This window comes from Festucalex cinctus, chromosome 5, assembly GCF_051991245.1.
Source record: "Festucalex cinctus isolate MCC-2025b chromosome 5, RoL_Fcin_1.0, whole genome shotgun sequence".
NCBI lineage: Eukaryota > Metazoa > Chordata > Actinopteri > Syngnathiformes > Syngnathidae > Festucalex > Festucalex cinctus.
The window spans coordinates 30059509-30084132 of NC_135415.1; the positions used below are offsets into that span (position 1 = coordinate 30059509).

At 40.4% G+C, this 24624-nt stretch overlaps 2 protein-coding genes and 1 long non-coding RNA gene across 6 annotated transcripts; 1 reads left to right on the forward strand and 2 right to left on the reverse strand.

The window, feature by feature from the left end:
- Positions 1-427: 427 nt before the first annotated feature.
- lrrc75ba (leucine rich repeat containing 75Ba) lies at positions 428-13107 on the reverse strand. The gene is made up of 4 exons (XM_077521309.1): positions 12453-13107; positions 8726-8854; positions 6736-6848; positions 428-3516 (listed from the first exon to the last, which is right to left on the reverse strand). Exons 1-4 carry the CDS (start codon positions 12738-12740, stop codon positions 2952-2954), a joined length of 1095 nt encoding a protein of 364 aa, XP_077377435.1. The 5' UTR covers positions 12741-13107; the 3' UTR covers positions 428-2951.
- On the forward strand, positions 12973-23840 carry ggt1a (gamma-glutamyltransferase 1a). 2 transcript variants are annotated; one of them, XM_077521307.1, is made up of 13 exons: positions 12973-13122; positions 15313-15483; positions 15564-15694; positions 15767-15856; positions 17243-17435; positions 18368-18528; positions 18647-18796; positions 19122-19258; positions 19947-20134; positions 21091-21218; positions 22222-22334; positions 22414-22527; positions 22618-23840. In XM_077521307.1, exons 1-13 carry the CDS (start codon positions 13001-13003, stop codon positions 22762-22764), a joined length of 1845 nt encoding a protein of 614 aa, XP_077377433.1. In that variant the 5' UTR covers positions 12973-13000; the 3' UTR covers positions 22765-23840. The 2 variants fall into 2 exon arrangements, with proteins under 2 accessions (XP_077377433.1, XP_077377434.1); XM_077521308.1 differs by lacking the exon at positions 12973-13122 and adding an exon at positions 13231-13456 and having other exon boundaries at positions 15390-15483.
- LOC144018770 (uncharacterized) lies at positions 14151-21485 on the reverse strand. Of its 3 annotated transcripts, none has more exons than XR_013283509.1 (3): positions 21074-21485; positions 18447-18543; positions 14151-14796 (listed from the first exon to the last, which is right to left on the reverse strand). It is a non-coding gene; the product is annotated as an uncharacterized LOC144018770 (long non-coding RNA). The 3 variants fall into 3 exon arrangements; XR_013283508.1 differs by having other exon boundaries at positions 14151-14946; XR_013283510.1 differs by lacking the exon at positions 14151-14796 and adding an exon at positions 14961-16037.
- Positions 23841-24624: the final 784 nt, after the last annotated feature.

Here is a 24624-nt window from a genome sequence, read left to right on the forward strand (position 1 = left end):
GTTCAACGAGGAGATCGACGCGTGTAAAGTATCTTTATAGGAACTTCCAGCAGACCTCCACGGTAGTGATGGGACTTTTGGCTCTTTCAGGGGAGCCGTTCATTCGGGAGCCATTCACGTAAAAGAACCGTTCAAATGACTGGCTCTCGTGTTTTTTTGTTTTTGTTTTTTTTTGTAAAAGCTTTTTTTGAAAATAGCAATGTCATTTTCAAAGAAATGGGAATATGTGGTTGTAAGGGGGGATGAACGGCTCTCGATAAAGACTCGGTTCCCATCGTTCACGTTGAAGAGCCGTTCAAAAGACTCGATTCGTTCGTGACCGACACATCACAACTCCACGGGTGGATCATGTAAAGTTGGTTTTAGGAGATCACATCATTTTCAGAATCTGCATAAATGAATCTTCGCAAATTATGCCAGACATCAATTGCAGTTTGGATCAATTCTTTTATTGGTAGTTTGGCTTTGGAAAACACGACCTACGACAAGGAAGAATTTGCAGACACGAAACAGACGCGACAAAACCAAATGGACAGTCTTCTCCCCCCCGGACGAAACGTTCAACATAAATTATGCCTGCTCTCAACGTAGCCACAAATGACGTTATTTGCTAACGTAATAATCGCACCCATTTGCCACATTCACTTTGTTCTCTGTCTATTTTCAGTATACACGAGAAGGCCACTGTGCTCAATTTGATGAAATTGCAACCATAGAAGTCACCCAATAGGACAAGACACCAAAACACAAATAATCACAACAATAACCAGTGAGATAAACATATACATACAGTATGTTGCACATTTAGACATTACATATTCTAATGGAGCAGCAACTTTTTTTTTTTTTTGTGGAACTTTCTAACAATCATGAGCCATTTGGATCAGCACTGTAAAGATGACAGCTTCTGCATTTGGAAATGTATCTTTCAAACAATTATCCACAGAGATTGCCCATATGGAGAAATACAAACAGAAAAGTGCATCGACATTTTTTGACCTTCCTGACCATTATATGTGCTACTGCGAAGTACATGACCCTGAAAGTCACTTTCATCATGAGATAACAGTCATGGCAATCGGAAACAGAAATCGAGCCAACGAAGAAGGGGACGAACACACGGAGACGAATACGAATGTCGGGTGACCACTTTTACATCCTGCCTGTGCGGCCGGTGGATTTTGGGTGCATATTATAAGTATTTATTCTATTTTTTAAAGAAAAAGTAGGTCAGCTTTCAAATAAGGTCCATAGTTGTGCCGGTGTTCCACAGTTTTAGCTTACTGGTAACACGTTAGCGCTTGCTAACTGGAGACAGTTGTGAGTTCGATCCCCCACCACAATAGTCCGTCATGGGAGCAAAGAAGGTTGGGCTTTGAATATTATGTCATTATTTAACCATTTGTCAAGTGAGACTTCAAAAGAGTTTTTTTTTTTTTTTCTTCCCCTACCCATACAAAGGCATACTTTAAACTCATTCACTCGCAGCCATTTTCACATTTCGCAATCCCGTTCGCTCCCGGCTGTTTTACTGGATTGTGACTGATCTTGCAAGGCCCACAGAATATTGGGTTCTATTGCTAAAAAAAGCATGGAACCTATCAAAAGAAAGATTAAAGTCTCTTCTTTTATCAGGAAAAATGTTTCTGTTTCCGCTTTGCAGCAATTAGCATTAGAAGAGAGCTAAGTTTCATCAGTTTTCACAAATCTATTCAAAATTGTAAGTAATTTAGCTTTTTTTTTTAGATGGCACTGGTTGCTCTCATTTGCTCTGCTGCCACCTGCTGGCCCTTTGTGTAATAACTACCATTTCTGCAACCGTTCTTTGCAGTTGAGAGGCTGCATCAAAGCCTTCTGTATGCTCTAGCATAAAAAAAAAAAAATACAACAACATATAAATACGTCTTTGGGACACTTAGAACATTAAAAAAACGTATTTAAATGTTATTGGGAGCAAATGAGTTAAAATATTTATAATGTACAACATCCGTGTCTTGGTTCATGTATCTTGAGGCCTTTTTTTTTTTTTTTTTTGGAAATGAGTCACCTTACACTACCGATGACAATGACCAAAGATATGAACGACAACTGTGAATTCCGAAGCCCATATTAAAGGTTTGTTCAAGTGAGACAGTGGTGACGACCTCATGACACAAGGTGACGTTTTTAAGCAAGTATATAAAACAACTAGTCACAGCTACCATTGTTTATTCCTACTCGTCGTCATCTAAGATTGCTTTGCTCACCAAAAGTGCAAAAAAAAAAAAAAAGTGTGGTAACAACAGAGCTACGTTTTGTCTCCTCATTTACATATATACAAGGGCAGCATGGGCATTCACAAGTCGACATTAGGAAAGGAGGAGGGGAAAAAAAAAAAAGAAAAAAGAAAAAGTCTTGACCTAGCAGTTTTTGCCAGGGTCACGTGACAGGTCGTCTGTTGAACTTGCGTCCTAGCTTTTTGTTGAGAGATTAACAGAGAACACACAATGTGGAGCGAGGCTCTGCCTGCCGGAGATCGTCTCAGTCCTGCATGGCGAGAACTCGTGGGGGGGAATCCGCTGGTTTCCAGACTGAAATACTGTCCAAATGCTGCTCGTCCAGCCAAACAAGTGACCGAAATCTCCTTCCGATTCGTTTCTTTGCTGCTACAATCAGATAAATAGTTAAAGGGGAGCGAGAGGACGAGCGAGAGAGCGAGCGAGCGAGACGTTTCTCCAATGAATCCAGCCCTCCACTTTTTTGTTCCCAAGAGCGCCATCCAACAACACAGTAAGTCTCCGCTGCCGGTTGGTTCGTCCCGAGACGTTTGGGTGTTGCACGATGCCGTCTCCCTGCCGCCTCCAAAGGGGCGACTGGGCCTGGAAGGTGTCGAGGTCGGTCGAGCGAAGGAAGTTAACAGATTGCTGCGTGATCACAATTTGGGGCCGGAGTTGAAAGGGCGCGACGGCCGATCACCTCTCGCAGTAGTGAAGCGTGAAGTCTTTGGAGAGCCGCTTGTCGCCCGACTCCCACGGCTCCAGCTCGTATTTGTCGTCGTCGTCCTCGTCGCGGCTGGGCTCCTCGATGGACGTCTCCAGCCGGTAGCAGTACGGTCGACCCTCCGTGTACTCGTAGATGGTCGGCAGGCTGCTCTTCAGGCTGCAGCGCCGGCGCAGAGCCACCAGCAGCGGCTGCGGCATGGTGAAGATGTCCACGTTGTTGCCCAGGTCGATCCAGGCCAGGCTGGAGAACTTCTTGGGGTCTTTCAGCGTCTCGGCCAGGTCCTTGAGGACGCTCAGGGTGAGGCGGTTGCCGTTGAGGGCCAGGGTGTTGAGTTTGGGTAGCGAGGCGAGGAGGGGAAGCAGAAGTTTCAGGTTTTCGTCTTGGAGCTCCGTGAAGCTGATGTCCACCGACGTCACGCTGTCGCGGTTGTTCTGCAGGTAGAAGGCCACTTGGCGGACGTCGCGGGCCGACAGAGGAATGCCTGACAGGTCCACGGTGTCGTTGGACACTTTCTTCTGGAGGGTCGTCTTGAGACTGTGCAGTGAGAGGAACACGAGTCAAAGTTAAAGCCACATCAACAAACTAAATCGAGGGTTAGTTGGGCCACTGATCCGGAAACACGGGCTTGGCTTCATGTGTTGCGCAACAGAGGGAACGTTTGGATGGATGAGCTTGGGGCAAAAAAAAAAAAAAAAAAATTAAAAAAAGCTGACTAAGACTGCAGCAGAGGGGCCAAAACATCCGCCACAGCCAAGACACAGATGACAATCAATAGGCCACAGTCCCAAACAGGCTTATTATAGTTTCGGAATTTTCATTTGACTTAGTTTGTAATTTTTTTAATTTACTTAGTTCGTTTTCAGGGTGGTTCAATTAGTTTTTACTCGTTTTAGTGACCTCTACTTACGAAATTAATTGGTTCTTAAGTAGAAAAGTTTGTAAGTAGAGACACATTTTCCATGTAAATGCCCTAATCCGTTCCAAGCTTCCCAAAATTCAGACATAAATGTTTTATAAGGCATAAAAATAAAGCATAAAAATGCATCAAAACATGGAACAAATACATGTTACAATGAGACTACTGCACAATAAATGAGAGTTGTGCGGAATGTAAAAAACAAAGAATAAAGTCCCAAACAGGGATATTATAGTTTTGGAATTTTCATTTTAGTTAGTTTTTAGCTTTAGTTTTTTTTTTTTTTTTTTTTAAAGTTAGTTTTCAGGGTGGTTAAATTAGTTTTTACTAGTTTTAGTTATTTAAAAAAAAAAAGGCTTAGTTTTATTTAGTTTCAGTATTAGTTTTTGTTTTTTAAAGAAAATGTCATAACTTGCGCATGGTTAAATGAAAAACATTAACGCATTTCTTACTAGCTGTGCATTTCGGCTGAGTTAAATGAAAAAACAGGCGAACCGGGCCAACATGCAAAATTAGTGATGTCATCTGAAGGCGCTTTTCTATTGGCTGCCGCTAGATGGCGTCACTTCTGTGTGACTGTGTCCTTATTCCAGTTAATATTGTAATAAATATACTTAAAATCATCCCTCATATACTAAAAATCATTCACTCATGCATTAACTTAATTACCAACAACTGAAACAGACATTTTCGCTATAAAGTTTTAGTTTTGTGTTTTGTGTAAAATGTAGCTTCAGTTATTTTTTTAAATTCATTTTCATTTTAAATTTATTTTGTTAACAAAATGGTTTTTAGAGGTCCCAAACCATTTCTGTTGCCCAAAAATAAAAATAAATAAATAAAAAACAGCTATACATACTATTTTATTTTGAAAAACAGCCACTTATTCCATCCATAGCCTCTCAATGTAGCGAGCGTGTATTACTTTTAAGATGTTACTAACGTGGTTAGTCGATTCATCTTTTGAATTCTAAAAATGGTCGGCACCTTTTTGAATCCCTCCGCTGCCGTCTCGCTCACTTGTGATGCTATCGAGTGACACGTCAGCACAAAGATTCGCAAATGTGTCCTGAGTGACTCGCGTTCAAAGACAGCAAAGGCCAATGTAAAAAATAAAATAAAAAAAATAAAAAATAATAATTATAATCAAATAAAAAACTGGAAAAGGAGCCAGTTCAATATGTTTTTATTAAACATGTAATATATGCATGCAATGATTCCGTTGCAAACTCTTGCACTTCCTGCTGGCTTTCACAGCAAAAGGCAGAAAAGTCCTCATGTCCAATTTCTGGTGCAGGCCTTCCTGCATGTTTCCTCACGCGCCCCCCCCAACCCCCACACTGGCTTTCTTTGGAGCTCAGTGAGCATGAAAAATGGATGTGATCCTGTTAGAAAGCCATTTTTATCCTTCTTTCAGACGAATCTGCAGTTCGACAAGCGTGTCGCAAAGATCATTTTTTGAGCACAGACACATTTCTCGCTCTTTTCATAGCAACGCCACAACGCAGTCGATTGAAAATGATCAAAACTTGGTGTAAAAGGAAAACTATAACGATACGATATCACTCAGGATCTCGAGGTTGGGGAATAATCAGAGAATTGAAGTGAGATTATAAATGACATAATAACTGTGAGGGAATTACTGGTGCTCAGCAAACTCTTGTTGATTGATGTCATTTACTTAACATCTATTATATAACCATGCTTTTAATTACATTTAAATTGCATAATAAAGAAATCAGGTTAATCATGTCTTGTGACCATGCATGTGGCAAGTAATGATTTCACTCAATGAAACATTGTTGTTTATCAATAACATCACTTGTTATGGTAATTGTCATAAACATACACCGGATCTCAAAGCACAGCCCCCCCCCCATTAATAATCTGAATGGTTGGCGAGACCTCCTAAAGTCTTTTTATTGTTTTTAAGTGGCAAAGGAAGGACACCAGAAAGTTGTTGCCACTTGGCATTCCGTTTCTTTTGGACCGATTATTCTACCGTTTATCTATTCTATTACTATTATTCTATTCTATCTATTCTATTAGTTTAATAGTTTATTTTTTTCTGTTTTTGTTAAGAGTATGAAAACTTGGAAAAAAAAATTTTTCTTGTTCATTAAGAACAGAAATAAAAGTTGCGATTAATCGTGAGTTAACTATTGAAGTCATGCGATTAAAAAAATGTTAATCGCCTGACACCCCTAGTTATTATGTCTATCTTGATTTGCAACACATAATTGCAACAATGGATCCCATTTTCAAGACATTAAGAATGAATTGTCCAAGACATGATAATCTGAACTGAACAAACAAACAAACAGTAAAGTTCAACAGTAAAGTGAACTACGTGATCCTGTCCGGGCTCAAATCGCATTTGTCCATCACGTGGTTCAAAATGGCGTCTTTATTTCTAACCAAAAATATCCTGTCATTAAAAAAATGAATCTGTTGTTTACAGTGGCTAGCTAAAAAAAAGCTTCTTTTGTATTCTTGATTTTAAATCCCTGCTAACAGACAGACCGAAAATGTGTTGCAAGTGACGTTTTTGAAGCGTGCGTGACAGAAGAAGCCAGCGGCAACACGCAAGCACGTGATCAAGCACTTCAAAGGAAAGATGATTGACAGCTGTGGTTACTGTGGCTTCCCCGTCAGGTCGGCCCGTGGTCGGATCTGTCCTAATTCAATGTCGGCTACGGAGATGGAAATCTCTACGGCTCGACGTGGAGCCGTGCCCTGCGTTGTGTTGTTGCGTTGTTGCGTTGTGTTGTGTTGAAGTGGGCTGCAGATTTATTATCACTGCTATTATTAGTGCATGTGTGGACACGAGGGCTTACCATGCCTGGGATTTCCGTCTGGACATGCTCTGTCTCAGCCATTTTGAATGTGGGGTCAGGTGGTAGATCAGCTGCCTGCAAATTTTATCCGATGACTTGATGGTGTCAGAATCCTGTGGACCAAAATACAAAGAACACACGTTGTTGTTTTGGAATTGATGTCGTTTCCCATTGAGCGGCGTCGCCTCATCTCCAGCACTAAACAACTCAATTACACACTATTAGACTAATCAGCAAACTTTTTTTTTCATGGTCACTTTTATTGTATTTTTTTTACAACACCGTAATCAGAGCAGACATCTAATTGCCGAGTCAAAACGCGTGCAAGCGATTCAAACATGAAGCTCACAAAGCCTCATTTTTGTGGCGTTGTGGGACTCAATTTATTTTTCTTTGCAGTTGTCAACTTAAATATATTTTGCTGGATGTTGAATAGCATAGGTGACTTTGTCACAAGCAGAATAATCAGTATAAACTGTGTAAATGTAAAACAAGACCAGATCAAATGTTTGCCTTCGTACTATTTGCTCCTTTTGACAAGGTTGAATATAACATGAGCCATGATTGGTTTACTTTTGGATGGTTTCAAGAGCTTTTTATACAAAGTATTTTGTCTCTCTCTCTCTTTATCAATGGTACATTTTAACTCTCAGAATTAGTGCATTTTTTAAATCCTTATAAGCAGATAAATGCATACCAATGTGCCCTTATTATTGTGCTAAAATTATTTGTCAATCTGTCAGTCTGTGTGTGTAATTATGAACAACGGGAAGCCAATGTGGGAGCATAAGATCTTTAACTATAACAGGATTTTTGAATCAGGTGTGTTGCTTTAAGCAGTCTTTTTCAAATAGTGGGGCAGGGGGGCACAGTGTGATGCCAGGAGGGTGGAAAATCCTTTTTTTTTATTTTTATTTTTTATTTTTTTAATCCTTTAGAGAAACCATGAACAACTGGTTAAGATGAAAAGTGGAGAGACTGTGATAATCACATGGCTCAATTAGTCAGTCCAAAAATGTTTTTTTTTTGTTTTCCCATTTTAGGCAAAATTGGCGCACTTTAATTATTATTATTTTTTTTGGTAAAGACTAAAACATGCTATGTTCTAAAAGGATCTATATTTCTTACATATTTCCTTTTCCATTAATGAGATACGTTATGCAGCAGTGTACTTAGAACTAGTGATAGACCGATATGTTTTTTTCCAAGGCCGATACCAATACAAATTATTAGCAGTCAAGGAGGCCGATAACCGATATTTCAAGGCCGATATTCATTTGCAGTAAAGCCGATATTCTTTTGCAGTAAAATAGGGGAAAAAAATTCTTTTAAAGTATGACAGATTTGTTTAAAAAAAATAACAAAAATTGCAGAGCTGCCAGGGTCATTAGCATGTGTTAAGCTAAATTTAAAAAAAAAATAATTCAAATTAAAAAGCAAGTAAATAAATCCCTAAAGATTTCTACAATTTCTTGATATATATATATTTTTTTTTTAATAAAAACTGTAGGGATTTCCTATTTTTATTTTTTATTTTTTATAAAGTTGAAATTGAAATGTAGTTATTTTTTATTTATTTTTTTGTTAGGGTTCGTAAAATGTTACAAAAGATCTTTGCAGTGAAAAAAATTGTCTGATATGTTTCAAATGTGTTTACGACTAGTCAAAACTGACTGTGAACGTCTTACAATGCCTGATGAAAACCCCAAATTCGCGACGTTCGCAAGTATTCACTGCTTGGTGAGATACCAGCTTTAATCGGCCCTCCGATTCAAAAAATGGCCGATGCCAATATTTGTAAAGTATCGGCACCGATAATCGGCTCGGCCCATAATCGGTCTATCCCTACTTAGAACAACTTTATAGGGAATTGATATGATTCACTTTGTAGTCCATTGGAGAGTTTGGGGATGGGGAACAAAATTTGATCTCCTTCCTAACAGAAAATAATTGAGAAGCACTGAAAAAAAAAAAAAAAAAAAGGGCTGACCTTCTTCGGATTCTGCATCTCACGGGCCAAACTCAACAGCAGTTCATGCGAAATTGGATCCACCAGATTGAGGAAGGCAGCATTCTTGTATAAGATGTCATTTAGGGAGGTACCTTCCAGTCCCAGATCCTAACAGAAAACAGGAAAACAAGAAATGAATGTGCAGACAAAAGTGTGTGGTAAAACACAAAGAATTTGCAGTATTGGCAAGTAGATTAAAAGCGCATATATTAAAGTTTATAAGTATTATTACGGTACTGCTCTGAAAACTCCAATTTCAATTAATGGCAAAATGAAAAATGGAGTCTTTGCAACAGCAGGATTCTTCAAACATCATACACCGATATTGAATCTTATATTGTGCAGCTGTGCTTCATGTTGCGGTCTTTGAATGGACCATGAAAACTAATCGCCGAGTATAAATGGAATGCAAAATTTCGAGAGTGCAAATGAGAAAGGCAACAGTAAGTCAGTAAGCGATGCAGCCGCGCGACTGCTCTCATCAACAAGTCCTAATGAGGCAAACGACAATGACGAGCGCTTGGGCGGTGCATGCAACTTTAATAAGAAGTAAAGCCTTGGAGACGCAGATACACGCCTGCGCACGCTTTTGTTTTCTCCACAGCACGATGCGCATCGATTGCAAATTGAGTGGGAGGCTGCCAGCTCCACGTTATTGGCTCCTTTTTCCCCCCTTTTTTTTTTTTAAACAAGGGCAACATATAGACACACAGAACTACCCGTAATTGCTGGACTATAAAGCACACCTGATTATAAGCCGCACCCACTACATTTCTAAAGGAAAAAGCATTTTGTCAACACATAAGCCGCATGTGCCCACATTGAAAATTAGATATTTACAAAGAAAGATGGTACTATGTAAGTGAGGACCAGTGACCACTTTCATTATTGTAAGCAGAAGCTCTCACTTACCCACTTTCAACTGGCAGAATGCAGGCAAGTCATTCGTGTCACAGCAAAATTAAATCACCATGTAGCAACAAACTAGAAAGCATTACCAGAACCAATACAACAGCTAGACCACTAACTAGCAGAATAATTAATACAGAACATGCATTTTACACAGCCTTTCGATCGCCAGTGCCGCAAAGCATGCTGGGAGCGCCTCCAAAGCTCCCAGCGACGCTACACATGCTAGCATGCCATTAGCAGTATGCTAAAACATACGCTAGCACATGCTAGCGCTAGTTTTTTTTTTTTTTTTTAAGGCAGAGAGCAATAACAATGTACTCACGTTGCTTTTGATCAATCACAAATCCCTCAAAGTCCTCGCCTTCTGTATCCAAAACAAACTGGGCAACTCCATCAAGTTCGTCTCTGTCAGTCAGTCTCGTTGACGTGCGCTCCTCGTTCGCTCCTCATTGAACGTCACCGTCTCTTTTCTCTCTCCCTCCCCACGTTAGCTGATCGCGTCTTCTTCGCATATTAGTGTCAATCAAACAATTAACTTTAAGTGGCTCGTTAAGCTCTAAAACAAGCACAAAAAAAGAAGAAGAAGAAGAAGAAGAAAAAAAAAAAGGACACATGCTCAGTGAACATGCACGCTTTAACTTAATGGCAGAAGTTCGCCCTTCTTTTCATGTATCCTTCCGCCGATGGCCTCATTCACAGTCCAAAATAGATCCCCAAAGATATCAATGTGAAAATAAATCAATTTGTCGATGGGAAATCCTCCCACACAGAAAGAGAAAAAGATCAAATATTCTCTCGCTTCCAGTGTTAATTTAATTAATTTTATGACTACAAATGCTTGTTACGGTTCAGGATGAAAAATTCATATATTCGCCGCATATACAGTATAAGCCGCAGGGTTGAAAGCGTGAGAAAAAAAAAAGATTTCAAAAAGGCCAACTTTAAACCAAGGATCTTTCTAGCATCTGCACAAAATAGCGCTTACGTGAATTAGAAAACGATATCCTCTCTTGACTCTGGGTTCAATTGAATAAAATGTGAAGAGTCAAACTGCATTGGGCCATTCGCCCAACAATTCTGTTGTTCTTCCGGGCTACAAATTTCAGAAATAATCGAGACCTTGTAGATTATAGGATATTTATTGTGTCTTACATCTGTCAGTGTCTGCAAGGTCACACATGTGACACAGCACATTTGCCTCAGCATCTGAAAAGGAAAGTCAAAAGGGATGAACTACTTTGATATGTTGACAGCGCTAACCAGACAATAAATATCTTATAGTTTATAAAGGTCTCAATTATTGTCTAAACCTGAAGCCCAGATGAACATCAGAACTGTTGAGATTAATGTCACGTGTGATTATATGGTGATTTTGTTTACTACCCACTTATTTGGAAAACTAAAGACGACTGAACCTGGTATGCATCTAATATCGTTCACAATCATTTTCATCAGAAGTGCAAGTGCTGATAAAACTCATTCAAAGAGTGCATTTAATTTGAAGTTAATGGTAGCCATTTTAGAGCTACTCAAAACATATCTCAGATGAACTATATGGCTGGAATCCCGGATGACTGCCGGCCAAATAGGCCAGCCAAATGGAGGGAATTTTTTTTTTTTTAATGTAACCTCTGGCAGCAACGATGGAATCTCTTCCTCTCGAAACTCTAAAATCCTTGGGCTGTATATGCACAGACGGCACACGTGCGCTTGGGTGGAAAAACTGGCGCGCGCGTCCTGATTTTTGTGTGGGTCCAAGCGCTTTGGATTTTGGTGGACCGCCCTGCGCCATGCTGGCAGGCCAAAGGCATTCCTGTCACATGCTAACCGGCGCAACTGCCAATTTGGTGGCTGAAAGTAGACTAAACTTCAGAAAAGAAAAAAAAAGTACATGTTGATTGATGTGTTTGTTACTTTGACGGATTCTTGCAAAACATATTGCATTTGGTGGAGAACCGGATATGTCACCACAAATGACAATGATTTGACATCAGTACATCAGAGCAGACAGCAGAATAAAAAGGCCAGAGGCAGCTCCATATTTCCTTGCCAGTGACCTTCTTTTCAAAGAGTGCAGGCAATTATGGAGCACGTGCAGTGTGCTGATGTCTGCTCGAACAGGCATGTCGAAAAAGGCCTAACAAGAGTGGAACTCTGTCAAGTGGAAGGAACCAGGACAAAACAAGAGAGGGATAATTGTGTGGGGGGGGAAACCGTGTCCTCGTTTGAAGAGAACCGTCTGGTCAAAGACCGGAACGCATTTCTTCAACGCTGCCATTTTGACTAAGAGTGAAAGTGACCGCTGTGGTGAGTCACTTGCTGTGTTGGCTACTTTGACCATGTCGCTCAGTGGCCTACTTTCGAGAAGAATAAACACACGAGAGAGAAAGTGGCTACGTGTGCACATTGCAATTATCATCAGAGGATGAAGCTGGATATGGTAAAAGCCGGTTTCATATAGGAGGACTTCACTTTTTTTTTTCTTTATACCTCAAATCAGAAATGTGGTTTCCTCACAAAAATCTAAATTACAAAAATATGCATTGCATTGACATCAACATTCATCCATGTTCTACAGCATTTGTCCTGGGTGAGCTAGAACAACAACTCACTCATATTCCCTCCTATGGGAAATTTAAAATCTCATATAAAGATATATGCAAATAAATTAAGGTGCCTGACAACCTCATCAGATGTTGATGTCCGGTAGCCATCTGTTGCTTTTGGATTGCACCAGTAACAAGAACAGGCCCGAGCTCGGACAGCAAGTCGTCGCCGTGTTGTTTCACCTCACCTTCCTCAGTAATCTGAGCACGTCGGTTGCCTGCTCCATGCGGCGGTCGCGAAGCAGCTTCTGGATCTCCCTGATCCACGCCACCCGTCTCATGTAGGGGCTGTGGTTGGTCCTCCGCAGCATCCCGGGCAGTTTGTCCGTCTTCAGCATCAGGGCGAACAGGAAGTCGCCGCCAGCCCGGCCGCTTCGATTGTTGTCGCCCTCCGCCGCGACGTCGAGGAGCCTGCGTCGCTTTTTGGAGAAATTCTCATTGTCCAAGCTGTTCTGTCTGCTCAGTCTGGAGCCCATGCCGATGCGTGGCGCAGGTGCAGGCTGCCTTGTTGTTGTTGTTGTTGTTCCAAGTCAAACGGGATTAGCAGCAGGGCTGACCCATCATCAGCCTCCTTTTTTTTATTTATTTTTTTTTTTTTTAACAACACGACGTCGTGCTGTCTGCCTTTGCAGCCGGTCGCCACTAAAGCCACCGATGTGCACCAAAACACGTTCTCCTCACGCTCATTTTTATCAATTTATACTCTGACTTGTCCTACGTTGCTTGTGATCAGGTGATGACGACGACGATAACGACGAGGGCTGCTTTATCTACTGTTTTACGCTGCTGTTTAGGTGTGAGCAGCGTGGAACGTCTGACCAATCGCAGCACGCGTAGCCCGCTGCTTGTCCCTCCTACGTGGGTTAACCGCCCCCCCCACACACACACACACCGTGAAATGCAGGACTATTATGTTGCAAGTTGGCTGATTAATTACAGACAGTAGCCTACACATCAGACACAACGGTCAACCACAAAAAAACAAAAAACGGACCATTTCTTTTATAATTTTTGGTTATGTGACGTGCTTTTCCACTGAGACACGTATCTCACTCCCCCCTTCCTCTAATGATTAGAGCGACCAGCAGTTGAGACTCACTGATTATCAGAGTATTAATTAGTGATCCTCAATTTCTGATCGCGGTCAAATAACAGACGCACTAAGGTCCCACATGGAATTTACCTGTATTAGGTAAGCAACAGGGAAGTATAGTTACCCTTAATTCAGCCTCAACTGGCTTGTGGACATTGTCATCTCAGGCATTTATGCTTTTGGCAGTTTAGCAAACTCATTTGCCTTTTGAAACTATAAATTCCGAGTTTACGTGACAAGCCAAAATGGTGGTTTTATGCTGCATTCGAGGAGAGTTTGAAGTCGGATTTATCCCATTCGGAGTGGCCCAGTTCTTCCCTCAACGCGTTTGTGGCAAATATAAACAACAAAGATTGCTGATTCTGATAAATTATTTATGAACACAATCATTCAAAATCCCGTTGTGTCACGTGAACACATGTCTTATATTTACATTAGCCTCGAACGTTTTGAGGTCAGAATTGACACAATTCGAGAGGGATTATTCCGATTTTCCACTTTCATGGAATGCAGCATTTATCCTTGGTGAAAGGACATCTCTCCTCTCATTGAAAAACGAACGCATTGGCTTTTGGATCGTTGTAATTTAATTCGTGAGGATTATTTTGATTTGAAAATGTAATAAAAAAATGTTATGACTACTATCACAATATGCCTGGCTGTCATAGGCAAAAGCAATACAAGATGCCATGGAAATGAAGCATGATGTTCAGAATTGTCGTTACGTTGGCTATTTTAAACAAAACATGCCTTGTTTTGTTTTTTTTTTGTTTTTTTTTTAGCGCCACAGATAAAAGCTCAAACTACAGTTGAGAATCACTGCTTAGATGGAAGGTTCTAGTAAGAAGTTTGCGTGCATGTTGAGAGACAACCTCAGATAGTACTTTGAAGTAAAACAAAAATGTTTTTACAGCCACAATGAAGACAAGACATGACACTAAAATTTTACCAATTATATTTGATCTGTTACATTACATGGGAGTTGATCATCAAGAGAGAGCTAGTTGCTATTTTAAATAAAACTTTATGTAGGAGGCACTTTCATTACAGCTACAGTTATATTCTGTCTTAGGGGTCAGGACAACTTTAATTTACACAGTGAGTGCATGTTTCTGTATTTTGTAGGTGGCTTATTTGTAATTTCACGTGGAGGAAAGAAAAGGCCTTCCAATTCTGGAATGACCCATACACTGTATGCCCATTGTTATGGGATTTTCATTTTGCAATACTGTAATACTTTAGTCATACTTTGGCTATAGTTTGCAATGAAATGCACCGTCTTGCTTGAAGTCTGCTAGGATACCAAAAATAATACAGACTCTGAATATATTTGAGCACAAAATAGGCTAATGAGAGTTGTTGTCATCTGTAACGCCGATGCAGAATCGTACTGCTCTGCTGTGAATGATCGTTGGCATTTCTGTGGCAGACTTTGGAGCCTGTGAGATTCAGAACAGAACCATTGTGATTAGATTTACTCGTAGATGCAATCAAAGCAGCAACAGCAGGAGCAGCTGCGGCCGCATTATTTAGTCTTGCCCAGCAGCAGCAGCAGCAGCAGCAGCAGCAGCATGAGGAGTAAACGGAGACTAGATGAGGTAACACACAAGGGAATATGCTGTTGAGAAGCTTGCATCATAAATACTGTCAGGACTGAAGGATGCAGTGGAACATGTATGACTTGGCGTGTCGTGAGATTAGAATAAGCGAAAAATGATTAACATCGCAACCATAACGTTGCTGGCTGAGGAAATAACACAGAGGATCATTTGTCAGCAGTTGCCATGTATCTTCGTTTCCACTTCCATACATTAACCTCAGTGTCAATGAAGCAACAGCAACTGAGCAGTATTACATTTAAAGGAGAATAAAAAGTATTAAGAATAACATGCATAGGCTATGTCTGTCACCAAACCCTTTGTGACACCGAATGGTCTTTGTTGTCTGATTCACAGGAAGATGGTTGCAAAACCTGTGATTGCTGGTCTGGTGGTGATTTTTGTGGTTGTTGTGGGTCTGCTGCTCTTCATAGGCATGGGGAAGAAAAACATGACTCCCCCTACAGGCCACTTGTTCTTAAGGGCCGCTGTCGCTGCCGATGCTGGAAAGTGTTCCGAAGTTGGAAGGTAAGGAGGTGTTTGTTCATCAAGGGTGCTATTTATAGTCCGTTTGTACAAGTGCACACATAATTCTCGCACGTCCGTAGGGACATTTTGAAGAAAAACGGTTCAGCGGTGGATGCCTCGATTGCCGCCTTGCTCTGTGTCGGCCTTTTTAACGCACACAGTATGGGCATTGGAGGAGGGGTCTTCTTTGTCATCTACAATGCTTCTTCGGGTGAGTGTGACTCATTATTCATAACATCAAAGTGAAGTTTGAGCAAAACGGACTCATTTTTGTCCTCAACAGGGAGAGTCGAAACCATTGATGCAAGGGAGACGGCGCCCAAGAACGCCACCGAGGACATGTTTGGCAACAACACACAACTTTCCCGTACAGGTGCGATCACACGGCAACGGGGATTAGTCGACTCTCGACTGTTGCCACAATTCCACAAAGTGGCACGAGCTCAGCTGGCCACAATCTTGTTTGGAGTCGTACGTGCTATTTGGGCATCCTGTTGCAGGATGTATACAGGATGGATGGAAACGGCCACATCAACCTTGTGTGGCAGTAAAACCTGCCAATGAATTCATCAAATGCGGCAATTCAACAAAAGAAAGAATAAAGAGAGGATGTGGACCTGGGATGCTCAAGTTTGGTCCTCGAAAGAAACCATATCCAGCCTGTTTTCCATGTTTCTTTCCACCAACACACCTGATTCATGATCAGGGTCATTATCAGGCTTGAGATGATGAGTTTGATTGGATTCAGCTGCGTTGGAGGAGACAGACATGCAAAACAGGTTGGGTAGGGGCTCTCGAGGACCAAACTTGGGCACCTCTGATGGAGACTAAGGACATCCAAAATGGTGTCTTTTGTAATATTCTGAGAGAATATGTTTTCCGAGCGGTCCCTGAAGTGCGCATGTTTTTGATTGGAGCATACGTCGGGTGATCTTTCTTTTCTTTTTTTTCTTTTTTTTTACTTGTATGCAAAGTGTTGTTCTTGTCCTACACACGTTGAAAATAAAACGCAGCCGTTAACAGCACGTCGTGTGTATGATTAACTGGCGACACAGCACGAAACGAGACATCTTTCTTCCTGGCACTTGGCCAACGGAGCCCCGAAGGTGACATGGTAGAAAAAACAAACAAACAAACTACGCTCTCTCGCAAAACATCTTTGCGTTCTCTCGCAAAGATTGCGAGGGAACGCAAAGTTGTTTTTTTCGCCTACCATGTGACCTTAGGTGCGCCGTAAACACTTCCGGGTCATCTTCCATGTGAGCAAAAGCGACGTGTGAACAAAGCAGTGGAAAAATACATGCTCCATCCTAGTCGCTTTGGGAAAGCTTTCCCACTGTTTTGTTTCATGTTTACAAAGGTTCCATCCTCGTCGCTTTTGATGACATGGAAGATGACCCGGAAGTGTTTACGGCGCAGCTAAGGTGACACGGTAGGCGGAAAAAACAACTTTGCGAGGGAAAGCACAGTTGTTTTTTTCCTACCATGTCACCTTAGGGGCTCCATACTTGGCTGGGGAAAATGTTTTTTTTGTTGTTGTTGTTTTTTTTCCGGCTGGGGAAAATGTGTTTTGGTTTATTTTCCCTTTCAAATGTTGCACAGACGGAATGATTCTTTGGCAAACACTCAATATACTGCAGTACGTTTAGCAACACACTTTATATACCATTTCAATATGGCTGCTACGGTAATGATGTTGCAGGATGGTCCAAAGAACAGCCATGATATGCAAAACTCTCATCATGTTTGTACATAACAGGCGGACTGTCCATAGCCATCCCCGGGGAGATTCGCGGCTACGAGATGGCACACAAGCGACATGGGCGGCTGCCATGGAAAGAACTGTTTGAGCCAAGCATCGCCTTGGCCCGTGAAGGCTTTCCGATTGGGAAAGCCTTGGCTCGTGCCATCTTTAAAAGCAAGGATTTCATTCAAGGAAACGCCAACCTTTGGTGAGCTGAATGTGGCAAATAGGGAATGCCGTTTGTGTTGATTTTTAGAGAACATATAATAATGTATAATAACTTTTGATAGACTCCTGACTACCAGGGGGAAAAAAAAATATTGTCCAATCATGTTTCTTTTGATATTCCCCAATCTTTGTGAAGTAACTGGAATACTGCAAAAGAAATTTTTGAAAAAAAAAAAAGTTTTTATTTTGAAGCTATGATGTGTCCACTACAGAGGACATTTTTTTTAAAACTTAAATGCTAGGCTCAAATACAATTAAAATAATTCAAACAATACTTTAATGTGTTCTTAAGAGTCTTGTAGAAAGCATGCTAGCAACATTTAAAGCCTAAATTTGTTCAATAAAAAGTATTATACACTTACTTTTCCTCTTCGTGAAAAAGTGCTTGCACTGAGGGAAGCCATTTTCTTTTATGATGCAATCAAAGGTAGCAAAGCTCTGAATGTCGTCTATAGATCACAAAAGGAGTTAATTCAATCCTTTGCACTGGGTGGGAAATATTCAGGTTTAAAAAGGTCCACTACAGAGGACACATTTGAATTGCTGGTAGTCAGGAGGATATAAACATGGGATAGTTCTCTTGTTACGAACATTCGCCTAACAAAGGCTAACGGATTTCCCTAAATGGCGTATTTTGCTCGCAAGATACTTTTTCATTGCATTGTAATGTGTGAAAAAAAGAAGAATTTAATTTACTGTAATTTAATTGATTTTTAAATGTATGTACTGTATCGATAGATAGCAAAACTGTATACAAATTAATTTAATTTGTTTCATTTTTTTTATTCTCCTATTTTACTTTTAATCTTTACATAATTGGAAATTTGCATCATCTAGCCAATACAAGAAACCTATTCTTTTGGCTCCTGAACTTTTAGAAAATAAACATTTTCTTCTCCTCTCATCTTCCAGTGAAGTGTTTTGTGATTCACACAAAAACATTCTCAGGGAAAATGACATCGTAAGATTCCCAAAGCTGGCACACACGTACCAGAGAATAGCAGAGGAGGGTCCTAGCGTGTTCTATGACGGCTCAATGGCGCAGAGACTCGTGGATGACATCCAGGCAGCAGGTTTGGTTGAATTATCTATTAAATGAAAAAAAAAAAAAAAACAACGAACATGTAAAATGCATATGAACAACTGGCAAAACAGGTCGGACAATTGCGTGTTCCTCTATCAATATTCTAGGTGGGATTATCAGCTTGGATGATTTATTGGAGTACCAGCCAGTACTAAATGAAAATCCCCTAACGATGAGTGTCGGGGAATACACCATGTACGTGCCGGACGCCCCCTCCAGCGGCCCAGTGTTGGCACTCATCCTCAACATAGTCAACGGTGAGCAGCCTCGCCAAATTTGATGGCACATTTCCTCGCGGTCGGTCCTTCCTTCATGTTTGGTCACAGAAAAGGAAGCGACTGCTCACGTTTGTGTCGGAATGATAATCTGCTTCCTATATGAAAACATGAATCGACACGCTTTTCATCCATGTTGTTATTTGACTCGAGTCAACACTTTCATAACGTGCCAATGTGTGGATGCAATCGAATAATTGGCTTTTCGCACGTTGAGGAAGAAGAAGCCGCATGAAATATTTTGGCCGAGAAACGGTGATTGTTTAATCACTGCCAAATTTTGTCCCTGTGGACTTTTTTTTTTCAGGGTACAACTTCACAGACGCAAGCGTTTCCACGCCCGAGATGAAAACGCTAACGTATCATCGCATCATAGAGGCGTTCCGTTTTGCTTACGCCAAGAGGAGCCGACTCGGGGACCCGCTTTTCCTCAATATCACAGATGTAAGCTTTCAAGTTATCGCTACCTTTCGCAAGCTGATAATTTCAATGAGTGGTGATTGTTCTCTTGAGGAGATTATAGTTTCCTCAGCCAATTATTATTTTTATTTATTTATTTTTTACCGAGCAGATGCCAATATAAATAGCATGGAGCAATAACGGGTAGTAACATTTCTGCTCTCTCTTTGATGGTTTTCTTTTTTTTTTTTTTTTGTCAGCCTCAGGATGGGCTTTTGATTATTTATTTTTTTTTGCAGCCTTCTGAGTCAATTGTCCAATTATCTTTAGTCCTCTTGGGGGGAAAAAAAAAAAAGAAGACATTTTAAAGAGCTGTAATTTCTAAACCCCTGCTCCAATTTGGATTTCAATACTCTCAAATTAAAGCAGAGAGTCTGCACTTTAATTCTATTGATGATATGATTGTATCCTGGATATGGTTTTGTCAACAGCTAAAATAACAAAATTGTCACTGACCAAATATTTTTGGGCCTAATTGTAAATATGCATTTGGTGTGTTGGCCGGTGTTAATGTTCAATCCTGAACGCAAATATGCAAAATGTTTTTATTACAACAAATCAAAGGATTGATTTCGACTTTTGACACCCGATCGGAACATTTTAAAAACCAATCTATTGATCAATTGTTCACCTAATAGTCTTATAACTGCAAAAATGATTTGTCTCTTCTCAGCTCATCCGAAACATGACGTCGGCCTACTTTGCTGAAGGCATAAGGAAGAAAATTACCGACGACACCACTCATCCCGACATTTACTATGAGCCGGATTATTTTGTCCCAGACGACCACGGAACGGCTCATCTGTCGGTGATTGCTGAAGACGGAAGCGCCGTGGCGGCCACCAGCACCATTAATCTATAGTAAGATTCTTATCCGCCTTGTCGGAATAAATGCAAACATTCACTTCTATTTGACCTCCATTGTCAATCGAGTATTGATGTGCTCATAAATTTGTACAACAGTAAAGACTAGGGCTGGGTATCGATTCTAATTTCTTCAATTGATTCGATTTCGATTCACAAGATTCCATTCCATTTTTTTTTCCCGATTTGCTTTGATTCACTTCAATTCAGTCCAATATTGATTTATTCTAATTCAATAATTGCACATATGAAATAAAAGGATCCTGAACTGTTTTAAAGTGCAATAAGTCAGGTCTTTCATAAATGTAAGAAAATACTTTTGAATTCATGTGAACTGTAAATTTCAAGAAAACGGGAAGATACAAAAATTGTGGCCTTTAAAATTCTGTTTGTTTATGAATTTATGGGGAAAAAAAAAGAGATTTTAAAATGATCGATTAATGGTTTCATGAATCTCTATCAGGCTCGAAAAGCAAAATCAATTTGATATCAATTATTTCATTTTTATTTTTTAGTGTATTTTTTTTTTTAACGAAAAGCCACATTTGAAATTAAAGTTTTTTTTTTCATGTTTACATGAATATCTTCAGCTGTAAAAGAAAACACTGAAAAGTTGTGACAATTTTGAAGGATCTGAATTGTTTGGGATCCGTTTAACGTTTAGCATAATCTAACATTCTAATCAACTACAAATTTGGAGCATGTGCACATAGGGACACATATGACTTGAATTTATACTTTTTTGTGTGTGTGTGAAGATGTGAACAATATTAGCATAGCCATTGGAAAAAAATATACATCTTGTCATTTCTTGCAAAAAAAACAAACAAAACACCTAATCAACAAAAACAAAAAAATCAAATCAAATCAAAATTTGACCAAGTGTGAATAATGCCAACATTATTTTATAATAACTAACTGTATATCAATGTATACCTTATTTGTGCATCCAGCTTTGGGTCCAAAGTCATGTCTCGCTCAACTGGAATCATCTTCAACGACGAAATGGATGACTTCAGCTCTCCGTACATAACCAATGGCTTCGGAATACCTCCTTCGCCGAACAACTTCATCCAACCAGGTGAGGCCCGCGTCCAACGTAAGGTCGTCGTCGTGACGCGTGCGCGTTGTTACGACGGACTTATGGGGTCCGTGTACTTTTCGGCCATTCGTTTTTCCTTCCGAAGCAAGGAGACGGAAAACGGGAAACAAACCGATTTCCGTTTTTTTTGTTTTGATGTATATGAACAAATAACGGGAAACGAGTCGTCTCCCGTTTTTGTTGAAATAAAAATGAAAAACGGGAAACGAGCCTTATCCGATGTTCTATTATGTGTTTATTTAGCACAAATCGGGAAATGAAATGTAGCCGCAAGCTGGTTTCTCTTGACCCGGAAGCCGTTCATCTTTTGCGGTGCGTCACTGCTGCTGCTGCAGTAGTAGCTTGCTGCCCCCTAGTGTCTATTTTGAGGTCCCCGTTGGCGCCTATTCTTCGGGACTTCCAAACATGGCTTTAGATGGCTATCACAACTTGATAGTGGAAATGAAAAATAACGGCATGACGTCTAGTGAAATCGCTACACATCTATGTAGCCAATTTGGTCCTATAAGAGGACTTTTGGAGAGAAATGTCCGAAGGTGGCTCTCAGGTCATTGTCTGTCAGAGGCCTCGAAATAGACACTAGGGGGCAGCAAGCTTCCACTGCAGCAGCAGCAGCTTGTGACGTGCAGCAAAAGATGAACGGCTTCCGGGTCAAGAGAAACCAGCTTGCGAAAAACGGTTTACGGCCACATTTCATTTCCCGATTTTTGCCAAATAAACACAAAATAGAACATCGGATAAGGCTCGTTTCCCGTTTTTCATTTTCATTTTTATTTCAACAAAAACGGGAGACGCCTCGTTTCTCGTTATTTGTTCATATAAAAAAATAAATAAAAAAACGGAAATCGGTTTGTTTCCCGTTTTCCGTGTCCTTGCTTCAGAAGGAAAAACGAATGGCCGAAAAGTACACGGACCCTTATGGGCCTCGGTGTTGACGTTCTGTCATAATCACTATGACGCGTTATATGTTCATCTACTATAGGAAAGAGGCCTCTGTCTTCCATGTCTCCCACAATAATCTTTGATAAAGACAAAAGAGTGAAAATGGTCGTTGGAGCATCTGGGGGCACAAAAATTACCACAGCTACTGCCTTGGTAAGACCACTCCCACTCAGTCTCATTTATTTACATTCTTCAAATTGCATCTTCCTTTTTTTTTTTGTCCTGCGCACAGGTCATCCTCAACTCTTTGTTCTTTAAGTACGACTTGAGGAAGGCGGTGACCGAGCCGCGAGTGCACAATCAGCTCAATCCAAATGTGACAGTAGTGGAGCAGGATTTTGAAAAGGTGAGCGATGTGATGTTAATTGCAATAATAAAGCGGCTACCCTCAACCGCACGTGGTGAGACTTGCATGCACGTGTGCGTGTGTCACCAGAGAATCCTAGAAGGTCTGATCTGGAAGAACCACGTAACACACCTGCAGAAGAATCCCGATTCTGTGGTTCAGGTGGTCATGCGACAGGGAGAGCATCTCTGCGCGGAATCCGACCCCAGGAAAGGAGGATACCCTGCCGGATACTGAATGTGCTTCCAAAACAAACAAACAAACAAAAAACATATCAAGGAATGACTCAGTTTTAATACCTCTGTGAGAAAAAGCTATACATATCCAGCATTGCTGCCTTTTTTTTTTTTTTTTTTTTTTAAACTTTGTTTCATGAAGCAATAAGTAGGGATGTAACGATAAGGTCAATATCGTGATTTCATGATATTAAAACTGTGTCACAATATTGTCGTCATGTTCACAAATTTTTAAAAGGAACACATCTGTTAAAAAAAAAGAAGGTTGATTTCCATTTGTGCAGTTCTAGCACCCTCTAGTGGCTAGTTTATTCGTGCAATTTAATTTTCATGAGGGATGTTTTGGCCTTCTATGTTTAAAATCTATGCTAATTGTCAGATGAAGGGGAACCTAATTTGCTTGTGAAGCGATCAGTGTGTGCTTGCATTAGCAAGTAAGTGCCTCAATATTATTAGAGATTGTAGGTGGTTTATTTGCATTAGCCCCCCCCCCCCCCCCGCCCCCCCAATATCGTGATAATTATCATATCGTGACCTTCTTCTCATGATATCGTATTGTGATGTTTGGATATCGTTACATCCCTAGTAATAAGTTGCATCTGTTATGAAACGTCGATTATAAACTGCCACTAATGTTTTTCAGTATTTAAGTAAAAGGTGTTTTTTTTTTTTTTTTTTTTTTGGACGTATATATTTTTTCAAAATGCAAACGACAAATCATGATAATGTAAAATACAGTTATAGAATATGTGACAAGTTACAAAGTGTTGCTCGAAATAACTGACAATGAATGTTGGACAAATGTTTATTTTTTTGTAGCCATCTTAACACTGAATGTGGTTATAAAACCAGACTTGCAAGCAGCTGCTCTACATAAAATAAAGACACCTCAGGTTGTTTACCTGTTAAATGTCTGTCATCACATCTGTTATGTGTCGAAAGATGAACAAGATGAATGTTTCTTTACAACAACTGGAAGTAATAACTTATTTCACAGTAAATTGTACGTTTTACATAGAGTAGCTGTTACATTTATGTATTGTTGATTCTGAAAACATCTGTAAATATATTTTTTATAAAACGCATCGTCTTTATGCTGTGTTTGTGATCAGGTTTGTCATTAGGATTGTGAACAATGATCGCATTTTGATGGGAAAAGTAAGCAAGAAACGGCAGTTAAAGAAGCAAACGTAGGAACTGGCCAGTGGCCGCCATCTATTGAAATTGAAATATGATTTTGAGGGGGAGAAATTGTTCCTCGAGTAGCTCATATCAACGTTGTGGATTGAGTGGCTCATGGTGGCGGCGCTAAGTCACAGCAAGTGGGAAAGTGCTGCGGTCTGATGAGTCAGCATTTCAATTTGTTTTTGGGAAACGGTGGACTTAATGTCGTCCAGGCCAAAGAGGAAAAAGGACCATCCGTATCGTTAACAGCACCAAGTTGAAAAGCCAAAATCTGGGACGTTAGGATAATAAATCCAAGTATTGGAACAAAATATTGGACCATTTAAGTCACATCTTTTTCAGGGACGTCCCTGCCTATTTCAGCAAGACGATCCCAAGCCGCATTCTGTATGTTTGAAAACAGTGTGGCAAGTGCAAGTACTAAACTGGCCATTGAGATTGTATTAGTCAGTGTTTAATTGGCGCTGACTGATGAATCGCTTCTGATACCTTACAGTGTGATTCATCACAATCACTGAACACGGAGAAAGGCAAGAGCACAGTCACTAATTGGTTCATTTCAAAGCAGAAATCTCTCATCCATGGAATTATCTTGCTAATCAAAGCTCCGAAGTAGCAAGCGATATTTCACCGTCTGCGAACACACGTCACCCACCAAAATATCAGGCTGCGTTTT